Here is a 21,426-nt window from a genome sequence, read left to right as displayed (position 1 = left end):
TTTCAGGCTAAAGTGTAGGGTAAGATAAGGACAAATTTTGCTTTTTGCTTTCAAGGTCAAAAGGACAAGGCTTAATCTAGTCAGGAAATTTCAGAAAACGTTCTGAAATATTTACCTAGAAACCATTATTAGGGATTATCAGGGGCCTAATAGTAGAATTTGGGTATATATGTAGAGTTCTAAGGAAACTGCAATTTAAAAAAATTACATAATAGACTTGACTAAAAACCTAAATCACATGCATAATTGTTGGATTCCTCACCTAGAATTACCCCATGTGAGAAAATAATTTGTTTCTATTTATTTATTTATTTTTAAACCCTTACCTTCCATCTTAGAATCACTACTGTGTATTGGTCCCAAGGCAGAAGAGCAGTAAGGGCTAGGCAATGGGGGTTAAGTGACTTTCCCAGGGTCACACAGCTAGGAAGTGTCTGAAGTTAAATTTGAACCCAGGAACTCCCATTTTTGGGCCCGTCTCTCAATCCACTGAGCCACCCAGCTGCCCCCTATTTATGTATTTTCTAAAAGGCATGTTTTCATATGCTAAGTATAAGATGGAAGTTACTGTTCCTTAGGAGGTTAATGGTGAATCTCCTCTATGGTTCTTTACCTTCAGCATCCAATGCTCTCACCATCAATTCCAGCGGAGAATCATCCACATACAGTTCCCGAGTTCGAGATACAATTTCAATGCTGCCTATCACATCAACCTTAACATCACAGCGCAGTTCATGGTCAGTCACTAAAATGAAGCCAGAACTAAGAATTTAAATCAATAAACCATAAGTATCCCTAATTTTTAGTCAAGTCTCCCAAATTAAATGAAACTAATTCTAATTTGAATGAAAGGGAAAACTGTATTGTTTAGCATAATTTGTGAGAGGAAATGAATAGCACAGGGATAGTTGATGAGATTTCCCATCTAAAACATATGATGCATTATTATACATGCAAACACAGTCAATGCATCTAAAGTGTAGTTCAAAGAACAATTCATACGTCATAAACTTACAGCTAGGAAGAACCTTAGAGATCATCTACTATAACCCCCTCCATTTACAGAAGAGGAAACTGAGGCTTAGAAGTGACTTAGTTAAAGTGACAAAGGTACTAAGTGGCAGAGCCACAATTTGAACCAGTGTCTTTGACTCTGAAACCAGCACTATTTTCCCCCCTTTAAAATTACCTTTACATTATCTCTTAGAATTGATACAAGTATTGGTTTCAAGACAGAAAAGTGGTTGTTAAGGGTTAGGCAATGGAAGTTAAGTGACTTGCCCAGGGTCACACAACTAGGAAGTGTCTGAGGCCAAATTTGAACCCAGGTCCCTCCAACTCCAAGGCTGGCTCTCTATCCACTGAGCCACCTAGATGTCCCTCAGCACTATTTTTAATATACCATACTGCCTCATATTAAGAGTACAAAAGAGAAATCAATTAAATTAAAATTGATTTTTGTGTCTTTAAAATTTCTTAAAATTTACTATGTACAAAATAATACATGATCTGTCCAATTATTATTTGTATAAGACTGTGAATATCCCAAAATGTTAACTATAGGGAAAAAAATCACATAAGGGCCATATATAAATAAAAATCAGTTTACAACCAATTTTTGTGTTTTGTTTCTTCAAGAAAAATGTAAATTATTCAACTTGCCTATGCTTAAAATAGCAAACAAAACTTTACAAAAACATTTTTTTTTATTTTAAGTTTCATATTAAGGGAGAAAAGAAATAAAGAGGCAAAAAAGGAAGAGGAGAAAGTTGGATGATTGAAGGAGAGACTAAATCAGGAAAATACAGAGAACTAAAGGATAGAGAGACAGAGAGAAAAAATCCACTATTTTCTTGTCTGCCTCAATTATTTCTTCTATGCCTTGTTCTCAATACTATTTCTGAACCTAAAGTCAACATAACAAATATTTGCTTAACGCCTCCTATGTACCCAGTATCATACAAGCAGCCCTCATTCTCCTTTCTAAATTCCAATCACTATTTCCTAGTCACCCAAATCCCTGCTTCCTATGATTCATTCCCCTATCCATTTCCTATCCATTTCTGTAAAGTCCTGCCTTTTCTCCTACTCAGCTGCCCCCAAATCAAAATGGACACTAGCTTTGGAATCAAGGCCTCAAGTGCACATCCTAACTCTGTCCTTTACTCTCGGTTTGATCTTGGGCAAGTTATTTAATGTCCCTTAGCCTCCATTTTCTCATCCTTAAAATAAGAAAGCTGAACCAATTGGTCTCTTTCAAGTCCATTCAAGACTTACCGATATACTATGCATCAGTGACATTATGGCAACAACCTCATCTTTTTCCACATCCAACCATCCACAAGATTATAAGGGCCTAAAAGGAAATCTTTGTATCTTCTTAGACATCTTTGTATTCCCTAGTTCCTAGAATATTGCCTTAGCAGAGTTGATGCTCAATAATAAATAGAGGTAACAAATGGATGGCCTATTAATGTGCCTCACCTAATTCCCACCCAGGCTGTACTGGTTTTTCCTCCCTTTCTCTCAGATGGGGAGGTGCTCTTATTCTAGCTCTGGTATATGCCCAGACCTTTATCTTTTAGGGTTTGTGATTTTTCTCATGGAGACATGATAGTCATTTGTAGGAGGCAGTCAATTCCGTCCATATAGCTCCAGGGTACAAAGCTAGAGGAAATGGATGGAAGTTACAAGGAGGAAGATTCATCTCAATATAAGTAAAAACCTGCAGATAATTATGATGTCTGAAAATGGATGAGACTGTCTTATGGAGTACTGAGTTTCTCATTGTAGGATCAAAGGATTTTCAAAATTCTTTTTTAGATTTTAGATGATTGAAGGAGAAACTAAATCAGGAAAATACAGAGAACTAAGGGATATAGAGACAGGGAGAAAAAGTCCACTATTTTCTTGTCTGCCTCAATTATTGGGCCTTCAAAAATCATTTAGCCCAATCTGCTCATTTTACAGATGAGATGGTTAGAGAGGTTAACTGATTTGCCCAAGGTTATATAGGTAAGTACTACTTGGTCAAATCCTGGGGCACTTTCCATTGTAACATGACCTTCTTTTTCTGTACTTCAAAGTGAGGCTTCGTGACCACCTGTGAGGAATGTTAGGAGACACTGTAGAGGCAGAAATGATAAAACGTGGCAACTGACTAGATTCCTTATAGGAAATGTGAAATAATCAAAGATGATATTTAAGTTTTAAGTTTGGGTGATTGGATAAAAATAAGGAAGTCAAGAGGAAGAGCTGGTTTGCAGAAATAGTTAAGTTCAATTTTGATCATACTGAGTTTAAGATAACTGGAGTACATTCTGCAATAACATCCATACAAAGATGTTCCAGAAGCAGAAATGTGGAGCTGAAATTTGGGATGAATGTCTATATAAGTTGGGATTTCTTAGACCTTTCTCTAACAAACTTCCTTTTCATTCACAATCATTTTCACACTCTTTCCATCTTTTTCTTTCATGACTCATATATACTGCACCAGAAATAATTGGTATAATCTTTGCTTTCTACTTCAATTTACTTTCTTTTATGGGGAGAAGATTGGTGCAGGGGCTACTCATTGGCCAGATCACACAGCTGACTTGCATAGAAGCTTTGTGTTCTGCTTCTAATCTTCATCAGTTCATTCCTTTTTGGGGAGCTACCAGCTCCCACTCTCAGAAACTCACCATAATTGTGGTAGACTTAGTGTGGATATCAGATTGGTTTTAGCCCTACTGAATTTCAGAAAACGCCTGAGTTTAAGCAATCTAACAACCATATCCTTACCATTAGCAAGAATTATGTGTGCCACCATGCCCAGCTTTTAAAATTCTTTTTCTGCCACTATTGCCCAGCAATCTCTCCTTCTTTGGAAGTTTATTCCACTCCCAACAAATTTCATCCAGATCACCTTTTTAACATGATTTATCAGCCTCCAGATCCCACCTCTCCTTTCTCAAGAAGTTTAGTACTGGGTCATATATGTCTATATGTGTGTATAGTATATATACACTCAAATAACATGTTATCTATTTTTTGCTAATAAAAAGCATATTTATTTAAAACTAGAAAGCCATCTAGAAATAAGGTAACTTTAGATTTAACTTCAAAACAGATTTTCTATTTTGAAAACAGGCACCATCTTTAAATATTTAAACTTGTTAAAACATTTGTTTTCCCTAATAATTCACAAACTTTTATTTCAATAGTTAAAAAAAACAGGCATCTGCGCCCTTATTTTCTTTTCATTTCTGTAACCTCAGATGAAGTCTTTCAGTTATAAGGAATCATGAAGATATGAAGGATATATTGAAAAGCTGACTCTAGAGAGAAAAGTGTTCATGGACCAGACTTATGGATATATTTCTAATATTTCACACGATTGGTTTCTGAGTCCTTAAATTGGAGTGGACTTAAATTTTGTTGAATTTAAAAATTAAGCCTCTATTATTATCTGCAGTCAGAAAGCTAAACAAACAATTTGTAAAGGTCTTTTGAAATGTCAATGTCTTACACTTGACATCTGAATAAGTTTGGGCCAGTATTCCCAAAAGTAGAAGGTTTGACTGAGGTCAGGAAGGACTTTCAAATGAGCTTCTTTCCTGGGCACCAGGCTATGTAATTGTGTTGCAGCTACTCATTCCTTTATCTTGTAACTGGATGCTAATATTATGTTAATACTTTTGTTGTTTCACTTGTTTGACTGATATCTTGAAAACCCCCAATGCTGAAAAATCCTATAATAAACAGAGAAATGGGTCATACTCTCTCTCTCTCTCTCTATGCACTAGGCCTCTGTGTAATTTGTCTGTTCAACCCACGTCTCTCCCTCTCTAATCCTTAAACTCTTTACCCATGGCTTTCCTAGTCTTTAGATTCCTTCCACAGGTGATTAAAACCCACGTGAGAACTTTTTGTAGGGACTGGACAGCTACATCATATATACACCTGTGTATAAATTGTTGCACTTGTTAAAAATCAAAGGGTAAACCATGGTCAAAAATGATAATCTATACATTTGGTTATTACATATTCAGGCATTGATATGCAGTTATATGTATGTAAGTACATATTATCTATGAAAAATTTAAATTTATCTTTGTTTTAACTTGCTTTTTTCAATATACTCAGGCATATATATGTACATATCTAGAGACAGATAATATGTATATGTATATATATATGTATATATATATACACATACACACATACCCTGTATGCTCTATTCTCTGAACTCCTTAACTACAATAACATATATATCTATAGGTACATCAATGTATCTAAATCCTTCTCTATATCTATCTATACAGCCCTGTAAATACTCTGCCCTGTTCACCAGTAGTTCTCCTAAACTACTATGAACTATAGCTTCATTCTAGCTCGAGGAACTGCCAAATAAAGAAACTACCTCTATCAGGTTGGTACTGTCTTTACAACTTAAAGAGTGGTCTAGCACAGTGGTGTAAAATTCAAATAGAAATGTACACTAAGTTGTACATAAGGATCTCTGTAGTCACATATAGATTTTTTTAGAAAACATATCTATGTTTGACTATATTTCTATTTATTTTGTTAACTATTTCCCAATTACATTTTAATCTGGTTCTTGTAGGCTACATCTTTTGTGATACCTCTGGGCTAGAAGACTAAGAGGTTAAGTGACTTGCCCATGGTCAAACAAGCTGTATGTGTCAAGAGGCTGAACTCAAACCCATGTCTTTCTGATTTCATGGCCAGCTCTTCATCCATTGCCCCATTGTCTATATGTGTATACTAGAATGTATATGATTATTCCCAAATACATGCATAGGCAATGGCATAGGGCCTAGACCTGTGATTTCCTTGGCATAAAAAAATTCTAGATAAAGAAATTCCTTCCAATGCAGGTCAGCGCTGACCTTCTCTATAATTTCAAAGTCTTAGAAAGTTGTTTACAGCACAGAGAAATTACTCATCTTGAGGTCATACAGTCGGTAGGTATTAGAAGCAATGTACTTGAACCCAGGTCTTCCTGGCTGAGAGAACAGCTTTTTTATCCATTACACCCTGCTGCATCTCCAGTACATTTATATAACTTACATCTGAAATAAATATACACATACCAGGGATACATGCTGAAAAAAATTTTACCAATAAAGTACATGACCAAAAAAATTTGGAGAACTACTGATGAGGGTCTGAAACAAGGTAGCAGCCGTATTAATAAAGAGAAAACTGGGGGGGAAAGATCTTATAGTGCTCACATTTTTTAGTCCTGGCAACTGATCAGTTATATAGGCTAATGAAAAGTGATTAGATGAGAATGGCTCTGAAGCTGAAAATGTGGGAGACTGCAAGGTTGGTATTACCCTCAACAGAAATAGGGAAGTTCAGAAAAGGGGTAGGTTTCAAATATTTGAAGGTCTATCACTTGGAAAAAAGAATATGCTACTTTGACCCCAGAGGATAGAACTAAAAGCAATAGGTAGAGTTTACAAAGAGGTAAATTTAGCTTTGAAGAAAGAATCAACTTCTTAACCGATGTCAAAGTGGATAGGTTTCCTTGTGAGGTAGTAAGTTTTTTTATTCACTGGAAGTCCTTAAAGCAAAGTCTAGATGACCACTGGACTGGTCTGCTAAAAGAGGGGTTGGGTTAAGGTACAGGCTGTTTTAAGATTAAGGATGTTAAGGTACACATACATTGTTTTTAAGATCCTTTCCAATTCTGAAACTCTTTGTAACTCTATACCACTCCCCTCATTGGACAATCCAAAGACATTTCTTCAAATCCTTAAGCCCTATCTCCTCAGGAGATATATTATTTTCTTACTTTATTAAGGAAAACTGAGGCCACCTACCAGGTATTTCCCAACTTGTCAGAGCAGTCCTCAAATCTTCCTTCTCCCTATACTCATCTCTATTGTCCTTGTTTATAACAAAGATGTGGCTCTTCTCTTTGCCAAGACCCACACCTAAAGATAGCCATGTTCTTAATCCCATTCTCTTCCAACTCTTTGAGGACCTCCATTATTTCTCTCTTCCCCTCACTTTCAACCTCTCTCTTAAAAACTGCTGCCACCATACCACCCTCTCTTCTCAACCTATAGCCCCATGCTTCTTCTCTACTTCACTGAGATCTATTTAAACATCTCCTTGCCACTCACTAATCTCTCAGCTTGTTGCAGTTGGACTTGCAACCTCTATCACTCCAGTGAAACTGCTCTCCTGGGGCTACCAACACTGCTCATTTCAAGGGCTGTTTGGAAGTACTCATCCTTCATTACTCCTATGCAGCTTCTGATACTTCTAATGACCTTGTTCTCATTCCAATTCAATTCTTTAAGTATCTATGAAGAATTATTTGAAAGGCCCTATTAAGTATTGGAGATAGAAAGACAAAAATGAAACTTCATCTCCTCCTGGACATTCTCTCTGTCCTTTTGGTTGCTTTCTGTGACCCTGTTCTCTCTTGGTTCTCCTTTTCAAGTTCCTTTGTTAGATCATCATTCATTTTCTATTCTATATCCTCTTTTTTCTATCTTGGAGAGCTCACCTGCTCCCATGTGGTCAAGTATCACCTCTACAAAAATAACTCAAATCTGTACACTTGGTCCTCATTTCTTGACCATTCCACTAAATAAATATCTTTTCTGTATCAAGTTTGAGGCAATACTCTTAGGTGCTAACTCCTAAACCTCAATGCCAATTAATTGTCCACAATCTGTGGGATATCTCCAAAATGATATCTCTGGAACAGAACTCAGCTTCTCTCACTTAACTTGCTCCTTCAAAATTATCCTCTTCTAGACATCTAGATTCCTAATCTCAGTTATCCTTGATTCTCCCTTCTTTCTCTATATCTAATCAGTTGCCAAGTTGTGTTCCTACCTCCATATTTCTTTCTCCTTCTGAAGTGAGACAATATAAAGTTTCAGCAGCTAGTTGGAGCAATGGATACCCTGGGTTTTGTCCTGGGCTCTCTTCTTTTCTTCCCAGTATTATTTCACTTAGTGATCTCTTCAGCTTCTATGGTTTCAATTATCTGTATGCAAATGGCTCAGGCTCAGATTTCTTTCCACCTCCATTCTTACAAGTCCAACTGCCTTTCAGACATCTTGAACTGGATGTTCAATAGACATCTTAAATTCAGTTAAGACTCAACACGAGGGCAGCAAAATGGCAATGAGGAAAAGTACTGAGACTAGAGTCAGGAAAACCAGAGTTCAAAACCAGCCTTACATACTAGTTATATGGGGCAAGTCATTTAACCTATCTGACTCAGTTTCTTCAACTGTAAAGTGGAAAAAATAATACCTACTACCTCCCAGAGTTATTGTGGGGATCAAATAAGAAATTTATAAAACCCTTAGCATAGTGTCTGGCACACAGTAGACACTATATAAATGCTAGCTATTGTTATTGTTAACAATTGTGTTCAAAACAAAACCTATTGTCTTTCCTCCCAAACTCTTCCTTTTCTTTTAATAAAATCCTTACCTTCTGTCTTGGGTATTGGTTCCAGGGCAGAAGAGTGGTAAGGGCTAGGCAATGGGGATTAAATGACTTGCCCAGGGTCACACAGCTGGTAAGTGTCTGAGGCCAAATTTGAACCTAGGACCTCCTGTCTCTAGGCCTGGCTCTCAATATATTGAGCTACCCAGCTGCCCTCCCAAATTCTTCCTTTTCCATCAATTCCCTATTGCTGTAAAAGGTATCAATGTAATCTGTCTCCCTGACTCACAAATGAGGTTTTATCCTCGAAATACCTCACTTGCTTTTATTCCCCCATATCATATCAGTAGTTGTTCCTACCTTCATAACCTCTCATATACTCTCCCTTCTCTCCTCTGACATTGTAATCACCCTATTACAGGTCCTCATCACCTCATGCCTAGAGTATGACAATAGCCTGTTGGTGAGTATGCTGGAAGTCTCTTCCCTATTCAAATCCAACCTCTATTCTACTCAACTATCCAATTGCTTATCCTAAAACTCAGATCTAAGCATAGAACTTTGCTAAATAAACGCCAGTGGCTCTCTATTACCTCTAGGATCAAATATAAAATCCTATTTGGTTTCAATGCCCTTCATAACCTTCCTATAATCGATCCCTACTGCCATTTCAGTCTTCTTACTCTCTTCAACATCAATCTTATTCTCTTTAACATCTCTGTGACCCAGCAGCCTCTTGGTGTTTCCTACCACACAACATGCTATCCCCCATGACTAGAAAGTTCTCCTTCATTTCTGGGCTTCAAGTGCTTCAGCTAAAGCCCCACCTTTTGCAAGAACCCTCACCCTTTCTTCCTTGGTCCTAGTGCCCTTTCTCTCAGATTACCTGCAATTTTGGATTTATATCTGGTCTGAGAATATAGTTGTTTTCACGTTGTCCCCTCCAATAGACTGTGAATTCCTTGAGAACTAAGATTGTTTTTTCCTTTTTTTGTATTTACAACTCAGTGCTTAACACTGCCTGGCACATAATAACCATTTAATAAATGTTAGTTAATTAAATGACTGGATTGAGGGCTGTGTTGAGGAGTGAGAAAGATTGGAGTTTGAATCCTAAACTCAGACCTCATGTGACCCTCCTCATCACTTAATGTCTCAGCTTCAGTTTCTCATCTGTAAAACAAGGAGAAGAATAATAATAAGACATGCTTCTCAGGGTCACATTATAAGGAAATCGAGGGGATTAGAATAGTAAATGGTTAATTGTGAAAACTGAGTGAACCACACTGGCTCCATCTTGTGATTCAGTTCTGGAGCTGGCTCAGTTCCCTTTCCATTCAATTATGGGTCTAGTTCAACTTCAATTTTGTGATAAATTTTTATTCAATTATGGGAACTAGAAGAAAATCTTATTGTATTGTTTGAATCTAGTCTTGTCTGGGAAGCTGGACCACTTCTACCAGCTGCTTAACTAAACACCTAGGTTGTGCTGACTGGAAACACAGTGAGACCAAAGACTGATCTGAAAACTGGCCTCATACTGATCAACCAGTTATTGTTTTCATATTTCTTTGATTGTTTATACACACTTGGGAGAGAATAGGATACTTTTTTTTTTTTAATGAACAAGCCTTACCTTCTATCTTGGAATCCAAGGCAGAAGAGTGGTAAGGGCTAGGCAATGGGGGTTAAGTGACTTGCCCAGGGGCACACAGCTGGGAAGTGTCTAAGGTCAAATTTGAACCCAAGACCTCCTGTCTCTAGGCCTGGCTCTCAATCCACTGAGCTACCCAGCTACCCCTGGACACTTCTTTTTCTGAATTCAAGGAATTGTACTTCTTCATTTTCCCCCTTTCAAATTCAGAAGTCCCTAATCTTTCCTCCAATTACAAATTAGATTATACCTATTTTTGTATACGAATGGTTTTCTTTTAATTAATTGGTCTAATTTGATTGTTTTTAATGTATAAAAATCTATTCCCCTGTATTCAGGTCTTAAACTGAGGAAGGGGCCTAGTCTCAATTTGGTAGGCAATTGGCATGCATCGCTTAATAAATCTCAATGGTAGGAAGCTGTAACCTTTGTTTTCTCAATCATTTCATCTTTCACCCCCAACAGTTGTGAGCATCAAAAAAAAAAAAAGCATGCATTAGGCACTTCATAAACCTTAAAGCACTATATAAATGCTAGCTACAATAATTATGATAATAATAATCATCATCATTCTCTCTGCTCATATCCACCAATTTATTTCAGGTCCTTATAGCTTCTCTTCTGGATTACTGTAACAGCCTTCTAACTGGCCTCTCTGCTTCTAATCTCTCTCCCTCATCCAATCCATCTTCAACCTAATTGCCAAAATAATTTTTCTAAGGTCTAACCAGGTCACTCACACAACCTATAGAATAAAATACAAGCTCTCTAGCCTAGCATTTAAAGTTCTCTACAATTTGGCTTCAAGACTTCAAATCAACCAGCAGAACCAGTTTCTGAACAAAATTTTTCTAATCCATTGTTCCCCTTTTGGCTTGGTATCCTTACTTGGTCTGGTCCTAAGATTAGACATTTCACATAAATTCTCCCTTGCGCATAAGGATTTCTTATTTGTTAATCACCAATCCTAACCATGGTACTCAACCTGGGTAGAAAGATGCTTAAAACATTAGCAGGAATAATAGAAGGATAGGAAGAAGTTACAAGAGAATTGAAGTGATCTGGGTCCAGAGCTGGGCTCATCCATTTTCCCTTGTTTGTTCTATACCATACTTGCCTTTCCAGATTAAAGGCTTAAATTAAAAAAAAAAAAATCCTTTACTCAGTCTTCTTACTTTAGGACAGCAGAAATGACCATTTGTCCTTGGATGATAAAATCCCAGTTCCATTTGAACTTGTTTCTTCTCAACTTACCTATTTCTCGGGCTAGAATAACACTGCTAAGGCGTATTGGTTGAGTAGATTCAGCAATAAGCATAGCTCTTTGGGAACAAAAGGTACTATTTTCATACAGAGGTTCAACGGTGACTGCATCATGATGGGTAGAATGCCTGCCAGAACAAAGTACTTGGCATATGAAAGAATGAACTAGTGGAAAATTTCTTTTTCCCAGAAAAAAAATAATCTGTCCTTTTCAAATTCATAAAGTATCCATGTATTAGTACCTAATGAAGAGTATTCACTTTCTAAGGGCACAAACTATAATGGAATACTTCAGCTGGCTCTTTTTCCAAAAGGTCCCTTGCCAAAAATCTCTTTATTAAAAGGCCAATCTTCCCCTAAACCTGTACAATTAAACTCAGTTTTTATTTTCAAGGAGACTGTCCTCTCAAAGAAGCTGGGATCTTTCAAGTCCAGAATGGGGGTCACCTAGCCAACCACTTAATATGATAAAAAGCCAAATACCCTTGCATGCTGTCAACCTAAGTCATTAAACCCCCTTGTATATCTCTTCTAGATTTCTTCAGACTCTGGGCAGAGGTCTCTCATATAAATAGAAGGAAAGGGTGCTTACATTTTAGAAATGGCCTCTTTCCTCCCAAAGGCTGAGAGAGCTCACACTAGCCAGACAAAGCTAAAGTCTCCTACTTGCTCTTATGGATCTTCCACACTCCTGATGGGTGGAGATTGTGAAGAAACTCATTTTCTAGGATAGGTCCTACCCTTCTCTAAAAGTAGGAAAGCCCATTTGGCCTAAGCCACCTGTCCCTGTGGTACTTGTACTCTGGGTGGAAGTGAGGGTGGTAATTGAGTTCATTTTCTAGAATGAATCTTTGTTATGTCCAATTTTTTGTGATTCCCCTGACCACAGCACTGCCAATACTGGTTGATTTTCTTGGCAACCATACTGTAAGGGTTTGTCATTTCCTTTTCCAATGAATTAAGGCAAACAGATGTCAAGTGATTTGCCCTGAGTCACACAGGTAGGATCTGACACTGCATTTGAACTTAAGTCTTCCTGACTTGAGGCTAGAGCTCTATTTGCCTCTAAGATGGGTTTTATACTTCCTGAACAAAGCTAGGAAGGCTTAAGAGGCAGGTACCTACCCTCTGTGGACCTTTCAATTTTGGTGGTGGTAATTAAATTCATTTTCTAGGGTTATCTTTATCTAATTCGAGAAAAGCCCAGGTGACCCATGGCCATGTGCTACTGTGGGCAAACAGGATATAGGTGAGGGGAGGAGGTAACTCACATCCCATTAAGTGTTGTTTCCCCCAACCCCGCTTCTAAAGGTGGGGGACGCCCTCGGCCTGTCCTCCTCCCCACCTCATCCCTGCCAAGGGGGCCATCCGTAGGGTGAATGGCGGTCTGTACTTGGGAAGAGTGCCTCCCTTCCCCAAAGCAGGGAGCGCCATTGCCCTCAGGCAGCTTTCCGTTCGTGTGGGGGGGCACTGCGCACGGGGTGACCCTATGTACCCCCTGGGGATCGCCCCCACGACCCAAAGGCCTGGGGCAGGGGCCCCTCACCAGATGTAGCAACCCCGTTCGGCCTCCAGCAGGAAGGGCACCCGGCCAGGCTCGCGACCAAAGGGCAGCAGCACCTTTGGCACATTGAGTTTGTTGGCCCGAGAGCCGGGCAGGTTCAACAGCAAAAGCAGCAGCAGCAGCAGCAGCAACGGCAGCGTCGGAGGCGGCGGCAGCTTCAGGGGCAGGGGTAGCCCCAAGGGGCGCCTCAAGCCACCATCCCTTCGGACTCCAAGCCTCCTCATGGCGGCCCGGGATCCCGCTCAACCACCGGCCACGCCCCGGCTTGTAACAGCCAATAGGCGGTCGGGAGGCGGGGCCTCGGCGCGCGCGCTGTGGGTTGGGTAGAAGCGAGGAGAGAGGGAGGGGCCGTCCTGGATGAAAGCGGGTCAGAAAGCGCTACAAAAAAAAAAAATTTTTTACCCCCCACCTTTTCAATAACAAAGCAGGGAGGGACTTGAGACTTAACATTAGTGGGCTCGTTAAACTTCCTCTCTAAATTCACCCCAGTTGCAATTTAGCAAAATTTAGTCCCTTCCTCCTTGGCGTGGCACCATTACCCCGGGGATAGAAACTAGGCAGAAAGGCAAGCTCCTGACGGGCTAGATTAGATACAATCTAATCGGCTTCTGAACTGGAAAATACCGCTGTCTTTTGGGAAAGGTCAACCAATCTCAACTCATACTTTTATAGGAAATTGAAGCCAGCGGGTAACTGGCCTAAGGTTACTCAGATATAGAATTAGAATCCAGGGTTTCTGACTTCCATTCACTCCCCTGCCCGTTTCTGAACCTATTGGTGTAAGTTAGGTTAGAACCACGACAAATGAGCAGTGTAAACAGCTCAATTTTATCTGGGACCTTTTTTTAAATACCCACTATTCTCTCCTTTGGGACGTAAAGGGTGGTCAAGGAGGATTAGCACCCTATTCAGGCCTGCTCAGACACCTTTGGTGTCCAGTTTTGACCCAACTCTCACATTTGGATCTAAGAAGCATGCCCAGCAATGGCTACTCTCCAATAAAAACGTCTAAGGCAGGATGAAGGTAACCAATGGACCTCAAATCCCCTGAGGAGTTAGGGGAGATGGCTGTCCCAAGAATATGAAGACTTTCCCCAGTGGAATGGACAGATGACAAAAACTCATTCCAATGGGCCATGAAGGCGGATGAAGCAGGCTCTGGTCTGCCTAGGATTTGGTTAGACATTGAAGAAGCACAAGCATAGTTCATCCACTGCATCCTAGGCAATCGATATTGTCTTTTGTCCTGCCACTGGACTGCAATGATCTTCCAAGAGTGACTGGTAACTTGGGTCCTCTATGAAGAGGACAAACTATTATTCTTTTACTCTAGTTTCTGATGAGCATGCCACTTTTCCTTACAAAAGCTCTAACTGTACCTTTAATCCCAGCCCCCTCCTCAGTTTCCTCAGTCAGCCTCAGCAATCATTCATTTCATTCCTCCTTTAATCTTCAATCTCTTGCTAAACCAAGTTCTTAACCTGGGATCTGTGAATGACTGACAGAAGTATTACAATATAATTTTATTTTGTAATTCTATGTACTTTTTTTTTACAAATTTAAAAATATTATTCAGAAAAGGCTTACAGGCCTCACTTTACCACTGCCAAAAGTTCCTAATATACAAAAGTATGTGTTACGCATATATAGGTCTCCCTTGCCTTAAAAAACAAAAACAACAAAAAAACAAAATCCAAGTTTCTTTCATTTAACTTTTATCATCCCTTTAAGCTTTCTTCCTTCACAGCCAAAGGGGATGGGGTGGGGGAAGAAGAAAAAAGCAGTCTATATTGCTACTTTCATTTCACTCATCTCCATCTGGCTTCCTCCATCCTTTACATAAATCTCCTTCACTCAGCCTTGCAAACTGTCAAGATCTGATGGCCTCTTCCTCTTCTTTCTTCTCTGTATTTGATGCCATTTATAAATCTATTCTTCTGTAGACTCACCTGGGCCACAGAAAAACTTTCTAGACCCCATTTTTCTCCCAGTTTTCTGATTGCTCTTCAGTCTTTTTGTCATGTTATCATTGATGTTCTGCCCTCAGTGAGTACCCCAAGAAATATCAATGGTCCTAGACTCTCTTCTCTATGAACCTTAGTTCCATGACCTTATGTTCTAATCTTTCAATAACCTTCAAATGGATCAAGTGAGTTATTTGTAAAGAAAGGGCTTTGCTCAATACTTAGCACATAGCAGGCACTTAATGGTTGCTCCTTCTTTGCTCTTCTCCCTATCTCAAGCTTCTCCCCAACTCCATCAAACTCCAATGGCTCTATTTACAGCATCAAACATGGAGCCCTCTTCTGGCCAGGTAAGCTCTTCACAACTCGGCCCTTCCTTTCCTTCTTTATATTTTGCTCCTCTTCATTCACTCTTTTATTATAGGATGCAGCTATATAATTTGTTTATTCTGTTCCTTGAACTGGGCATTCTGTCCCCTTCACACTGTCTCCCATGCCAGGAAGACTGCATCTTCACTAGGGCTTCTTAGTTATACCCTATTTCCTTCTTGACTGGGGGTGGGGGTAGAGGGGAAGCCCTTTCAGCATGCAGCCAGTTTTTCTTGCATCCTCCCACTCCCACCCCCACCCCATTAACATTTTCCCTTCTAAGACTACTTTCCCTCTTTGTATTTATCTTATTCAAACCCAGTTATTCCCAAGCTTGTCTCACACTCCCTGGAAAGCAAGGGCTGTTTTTTGTAGCTGTGGCCCCAGGGCCTAGCATAATACACAGTACACGGTAACAATGATTTATGAATTCTGGTATTTAAAGCATTTCATAACATAATGCTAATTTACCTTTTCAGGGTTATTATGTCACTTTCCTGCTTGCTTTTTATGATCTTACCAAACTGTCCTGCTGGCTATTTTTCCACCTGTGACATTGTCTCCAGTTCCTGCCCTTGGCACAGGTCATCCTCCATGGAATGTAGTCATCTTTTAACTCTGGGCTCCATTAAAGCATAGCTCACACCAACATTTCCTGAACTCCCCAACTGTTATCACCTTCCTCCTGCCCCCAAATTACATTGTCCTTGTAGATCATTTCCCTGACCTGGTAAATCTAAGTTTCTTGAAAACATTTCATTTTTGGCTTTGTATTTCTAGAACCTAGAGGCAAGAGTGTCCAGAGAGGGCCTCAAAAAACCAAGTTAGACTTGAGTCAAAGTCCTCTTTTTGACACATATTAGCCAGTGCTGAGCAGCCCTGGGCAAGTCACTTACCCACTATGCTACTCTTTAAGAGTTTAAGTTGCCAAGAAGGTGCCCTGGGCACCCATTTATCTCCCATACCTATGAGAATTCAGACTTGATCACTAGCCATATCACCTAAGGTGGTGGCTGGCACAGAGTTGGCACAGAGAATATTTTGAATATTTGTTGACAATTTAGATTATTTTTCTAACTTCCTGGGCCAAAGAGTAAGTGAGCTTCTTAAAGATGAGTCTGAGATCCATTCTTTTCCTTAAAAATAACTGAAATCCTGGGCAGAACATAAACTATTGCTTATTCTATTCTAACAGCAAATCATAGAACTTGGGAGTTTATCCAAAAGTCAAAAGGCTCTAAAACCAAACCTTGCAAGATAAAAAAACTTTGCTGGCTTGGAGTCCCGGAGAAGTTAACAACAGAAAATCACCAACAGTATTTGCTCAAGGCCAATTAGATGATATACTACTCCCTTTTCCTTGTCCTGTCCTGTCATCTAAAAGGAAGATGATCCTGGCTCTATCTACTTTAAAGGATTGTAAAAGACCAATTAGAAAATATGTACGTTCCCAGAATGTATCTTTGCTATTATTGTGACTTCTAGGAAGAGAGCATGGTCAGTAAATGAGTTATGAGAAAGTAAGAAATGAGCAGTTCTAAGGGTAGAGGGAATGGTTCTTTATTTCAAAAGACATTGTCAATTTTCAGTATCAAAACATTTGCACTATTGGTTCCTCTTTTCCCAGATTGGCTCCCAAATAGACCACACCAAAGGAGAGTACATTTCAAGCCAATAAGCTGCACGATGCAAACCTAACACAGACCTCGCAGAAACCTCCCAAAAAAAAAAAGGAATTAAAAAAGATCAGCACACTGCCAGCCCATGGACTGCAGACAGAGAGCACTCACAGCCAGACAGGGGGTGAGATGGGGTGGTCCTGGTGCTCCCCACCCTAGAGAAATAAAGCTTCAAAAATAATATACATAAAATTAAAAAAAAATTGTACACAAGCTATTCAAGATTTCTCCAGCACCGAGTGATACAAAGCACAATAAGATGGCACTTTTAGAGACAGCAGCTTCAGACCCAGGAATGGGTAATGAGATGAATTTCACTTGGCTAATCAGTGGCAAAAACGTTATTTTTCAAAGAAGGTGGAGTGGGGATAGGAGTAGACACCCCAACTTCTGGGGCACATGATCTATTCTGTGAGTGAGTGAGGAGAGGGAAGACAATTTGGTCTCGGAGAGGTCTTGTTTGTGTAATTTGCTTGGTTGCTACTGATGCAAATGTAAAAGAAAAGAAAAGGGAAAAAAAGACACCCCAAGAAACCTTAAAGCTGAAAACCTGAACAGCACTCTTTTTTTTTTTCCCGGCAAACTCCTCCTGGAATGACCTTTCTGGTTTGGCTGGTGCTTGGTACAAAACGTAGAGGTTTCCCATGGTAGAGTCTTTCCTTGGGCTATGTTCAGCTCTCAGTAGGGCAGGCTAACACCTCTTTCCCTCTTCTATGGAGAAGGGACATTGTTTAGGCAGAAAAGATTTACCATCCAAAAGGAAGAAAAGTAATTAGATGCAGCCTAGGAGCTGGGAAATTATCTGGAATGTCTTACAAATGGTTGCTACGACAACAACAAAAAAGGTAATTACAAAATGTATACATCATACAACATGCTTTTAAAGACACTATTGCATTGTGCTCAGGTTCCCTTAAATGCTGTTCCCAAAAGTGCTCAGCCCTTAGCCCAGCTGGGATCTCTAGGGGCGAGCTGCAGAGACAGTTTGGTGAAATTGACACGGGGAATTGGGGTAGGGATAGGGTTGGAAGGGTAAGCAAGGACCCAGAGAAGAAAGCAGCCTTCAGATTAAAGATCAGCCCTCAGTTTAAAGGTCAGCTTCAGGCAGGCTGGCCTCCAGCGAAGTCAGAGTCAGTGGAAGGAGCAGCGACAGGGTGGGGCTGGGGTGGGGGATAGGGGTTTCTACATCTCATTCAGGTCAAGCAGAGTCTGGTCCAGCATCCTTTGTGTGCAGAGGTGCTCCTCTTTGGTGCATTTCAGTTTATCTAATGGGGGCAAAGGGAAAGAGGTTACAATGGCTAGGAGCAAAACTCTTAGTCTGTCCACACTCTAAGAATTGCTCCCCATGGATGGGCAGTTAATAGAATCTCACAGCCCCAGAAGCAAGCTGTTGTTGCCTCACTCAGCTTTGTAGGCCTTTGCCTCCTGAAGCTACAGGTGTTTGCTGTATTTCCTGTGGGATGGAGTTTAGACTCTTGTTATTTCCTGACCTTACAACTCTCCATTCAGGCTCAGACTACGGAAGCAAATTTAACCCATTCATCTCTGTGGTGAGAAAACCAAAAGTCTGAGTGAAGGGACAGCACCAAAACAGAGGAAAGTTCAGGTTGGGAAAAAAGGAGTTTATTGCAACAGAAAGGATACTGTGTTTGAAGAGACAGAGGACCTAGGTTCAAACCTCTACTACACGCCTTACTCCCTATGCAAACTTAAGCAAGTCTGTGCATTTCCTAATTTAAGTTAGACTAGATGATCTCGATGGCACTAGGAACCAGGATGAGAGCATTCCTAATAGCAGAAATGTCACATACATTCCTGATAAAGAGAAGATTACCAAAGGTGAAGCTACTCAAGCCAAATTGCTCTCCAAAGCAGAGCAAGCAGTGAGAATCATGAGAATACCTCTATACACTAAGCTCAATGGGCCAAAAGATCTCAACTAAATTACCAAGACTGTCATGTCATGTCAGAAAAGCTGACAAGATTTTCTGAGGCTGCCATATAGGACTTGCCTATGACTGAGTTAGATATACTGAAGCATGTAATATGGGGAAAAGTGATCTAGGAAATAAGATCAAGAGTGACCAGAAATTAGCCAAGTCTTAAGAATACTCCAACCCACCAAGTGAACCACCTCCAGACTCTTTCAGTTAAAAGGACAGGCCAACATTCCTGTATGTCCCAAAACAAGATGATGACAGCTGGGAGCCAGGCCAACATACCCCACTCTTCCCCCCTCCCCCACTCCAATTTCTTTGCTGTCTCACCCAAGGCTGAATTGACCCATCCCTGGGCCTACAGATGAAGTATAGCTACACCATACAACGGAGTCAGTCCTTTTATTGTTATAAACCATCCATATCCATGCAAAGGGAACATATCCTACAATCAGTTTACAGGAAAGGGAACAACTAGTATTTAAGGGAGAGAACAGATGTCAAGGAGACAAATTCTCCTGGACTTCCTGGCCTCCCAACTTTTAGTTCCATTTGGAGTCTATGTCCACCCCACTCCCCTGCAAATTTGTGTAAAAAGGGCAAGGAATGTCAGTAGTAATTCTTTAGGATTTATACAGATATGGAAAGGTTACCTTAATTAAAGGCTTTTGTTTTTTCTTCTGGTTACTAGAGGCAGCTAGATGGTACAGTGGATAATGCATTAGACCTAGAGTCAGGAAGACCTGAATTCAAATTGTCCTCAAATACATATTAGCTGTGTGACCCTGGGCAAGTCACTTATACCTTCATCTGCCTATTTCTTCCACTGTAAAATGGGGATAACACCTACCTCCCAGGGTTGTTGTAATGATAAAATCAGATAATATCTGTAAAGTGCTCTGCAAACCTTAAAGCGCTATATAAATGCTACATGTTATTATTTTTCAACTGCCCCAATTAAACAAGTTAGTTTGCTCAGCCAAGGGATAAAGGGGGGTACTGATCAGCTTTTGCTGGGGTCCAGGCCAATGAACTGTAAGCTTGGTTTAAGGGGCATTAGTGAGCCCCTTCCCGTCAGTCACACAGATCATGCAGCGTTAACTTCAGCTCATTAGAGAGCAGGCGGTTTCTCTCAAGTTGGCTGTAGAGACGCTCTGCAACAGCGACAGAGGAGAGGGGAACAAGAGGAAGAGAAAGGGAAAGAGGAGGAGAGGAGAGAAAAAAGGGAAAGTTAGTAGAGTACTGGAAGTGAATTGAGTTTTACAACTAGTTGGCATAACATGCATCAGGGAATCACACTAGGTGGGAGAAGGATTTGGACAGAGAATAGTCCAGTCAGCTAGCATCAAACAGTGTGGAAAGATGGTCAGGTGAAGGGGCCAGATCAGCAAAAGAGGAAAGTTAAGACTACAGGAAAGTAACCGGACACAACATTGAGGTGGGAAAACACTGCACCACAGCATCCCTTGTGTCAAAGACTGGGGCACACAAGAAACTGGACAGAATGAGCAAAGAAAATGGTCCTCTTTGGAAGGCTGGGCAGCATCTCTCATCTACCCACTCTAGTGCCCATCCATCTACTAGGAGTTAAGTACTTTAGCCAATTAAGAGGTCAAATCATCACTGGGTTGTTAACCAGAAACCAAACTAGCAACAGGGATGTCAGCCCGTGTGTCTGTGTAGCTCAAAATATATCTGATCAGTAATAAGGAAAGGAGCTGGGTAACAGGTAAGCCAACCCTTCTCTCACAGTTTTATAACTCTGAATTGGAATGACAGTCTTTCTCTAGCTTGGTATAGCAGTTCCCTAGACTGTCTCAGAACCTCATCTATTTAACACACAGTATCCAAGTATTCACCAAATTTAATATGCTTCTGAAATCTAAAACTATCGGGATTTTTTACAGTCTCTTCCCAGGCTGGATTTTTCTCCCTTTCCCTCCAAGAAGTCTAGGGAATCCTAAAAAGACAGAATATCTTTAAAATAGCCACTCCATCCTTTGGAACAAAAAAGTGATAGTTATTGACCAACCAATGATGACAGACACCATCTGTACCTCTTAGTCCCAAGAATATAGTACAATTTCCCTCTTGTTTAGATAAGACACATTTTCCAACCCAGTCTTCTGATTATCCCCTTAAGTTCATAAGTCATTGATCTTCTCTCTGAGATCTTATACATGGATCTTCCTAGTTATGTTTCCTTTCATCTATATCCTCATTTTATGTTTCATAGAGCAACATGCAAGGGGAATACAAGGGAAAGGAAGAGAGGAACCTGAATATCCTAGTTTCCCCCTGAATATTTCTGTTCTTCCCATCTTAAAAGGAGTGTCTTCTTTTAGGATAAGATTTAGGGGGAATGATTGGTCATACATCCTACACCCCTGGAGGTAACACAAAAACTCTACAATCCTCCAATCAATGTCAGTGATTCTATAATTTCCTCTCTAGTTGGTGTCAGAAAGAAGGCAGTTCAAATTTAGAGATGAATGCTATCTCTAACCAGCTCTATCCATTCTCATAGCACCTATAGGTTTCCCAAGCTCTTCAGGAATATTGTAGA

At 40.1% G+C, this 21,426-nt stretch overlaps 2 protein-coding genes across 18 annotated transcripts in view; both read right to left on the bottom strand.

Moving 5' to 3' along the window:
* The window catches only part of NUP210L (nucleoporin 210 like), a 162,755-nt gene extending 149,577 nt beyond the window's left edge, over positions 1-13,178 (bottom strand). For 4 of the 6 annotated variants that reach the window (XR_462017.3, XR_008916302.1, XM_016430371.2 and 1 more), the window contains exons 1-3: positions 12,894-13,177; positions 11,339-11,475; positions 614-745 (exon numbers count right to left, since the gene is read on the bottom strand). Coding sequence is in view for 4 of the 6 variants with exons in the window: in XM_016430371.2 (XP_016285857.1) it covers positions 614-745; positions 11,339-11,475; positions 12,894-13,135 (511 nt within the window). In the remaining 2 variants the exon portion in view is untranslated. Of the gene's footprint in view, positions 1-613; positions 746-11,338; positions 11,476-12,893 lie in introns of all 6 variants that reach the window. The other 2 variants (XM_016430373.2, XM_007481957.3) reach the window with 2 other exon arrangements.
* Positions 13,179-16,788: 3,610 nt separating this feature from the next.
* The window catches only part of TPM3 (tropomyosin 3), a 29,270-nt gene continuing 24,632 nt past the window's right edge, over positions 16,789-21,426 (bottom strand). For 8 of the 12 annotated variants that reach the window (XM_056816380.1, XM_007481961.3, XM_016430376.2 and 5 more), the window contains one exon: positions 16,789-18,188. In XM_056816380.1, the coding sequence (XP_056672358.1) occupies positions 18,185-18,188 (4 nt within the window). In that variant the 3' untranslated portion in view covers positions 16,789-18,184. Of the gene's footprint in view, positions 20,015-21,426 lie in introns of all 12 variants that reach the window. The other 4 variants (XM_007481962.3, XM_016430377.2, XM_007481966.3 and 1 more) reach the window with 1 other exon arrangement.

This window comes from Monodelphis domestica, chromosome 2, assembly GCF_027887165.1.
Source record: "Monodelphis domestica isolate mMonDom1 chromosome 2, mMonDom1.pri, whole genome shotgun sequence".
Lineage (NCBI taxonomy): Eukaryota > Metazoa > Chordata > Mammalia > Didelphimorphia > Didelphidae > Monodelphis > Monodelphis domestica.
Note: the sequence above shows the minus strand (reverse complement) of the source record. Positions and strands in the feature narration are given on the sequence as shown.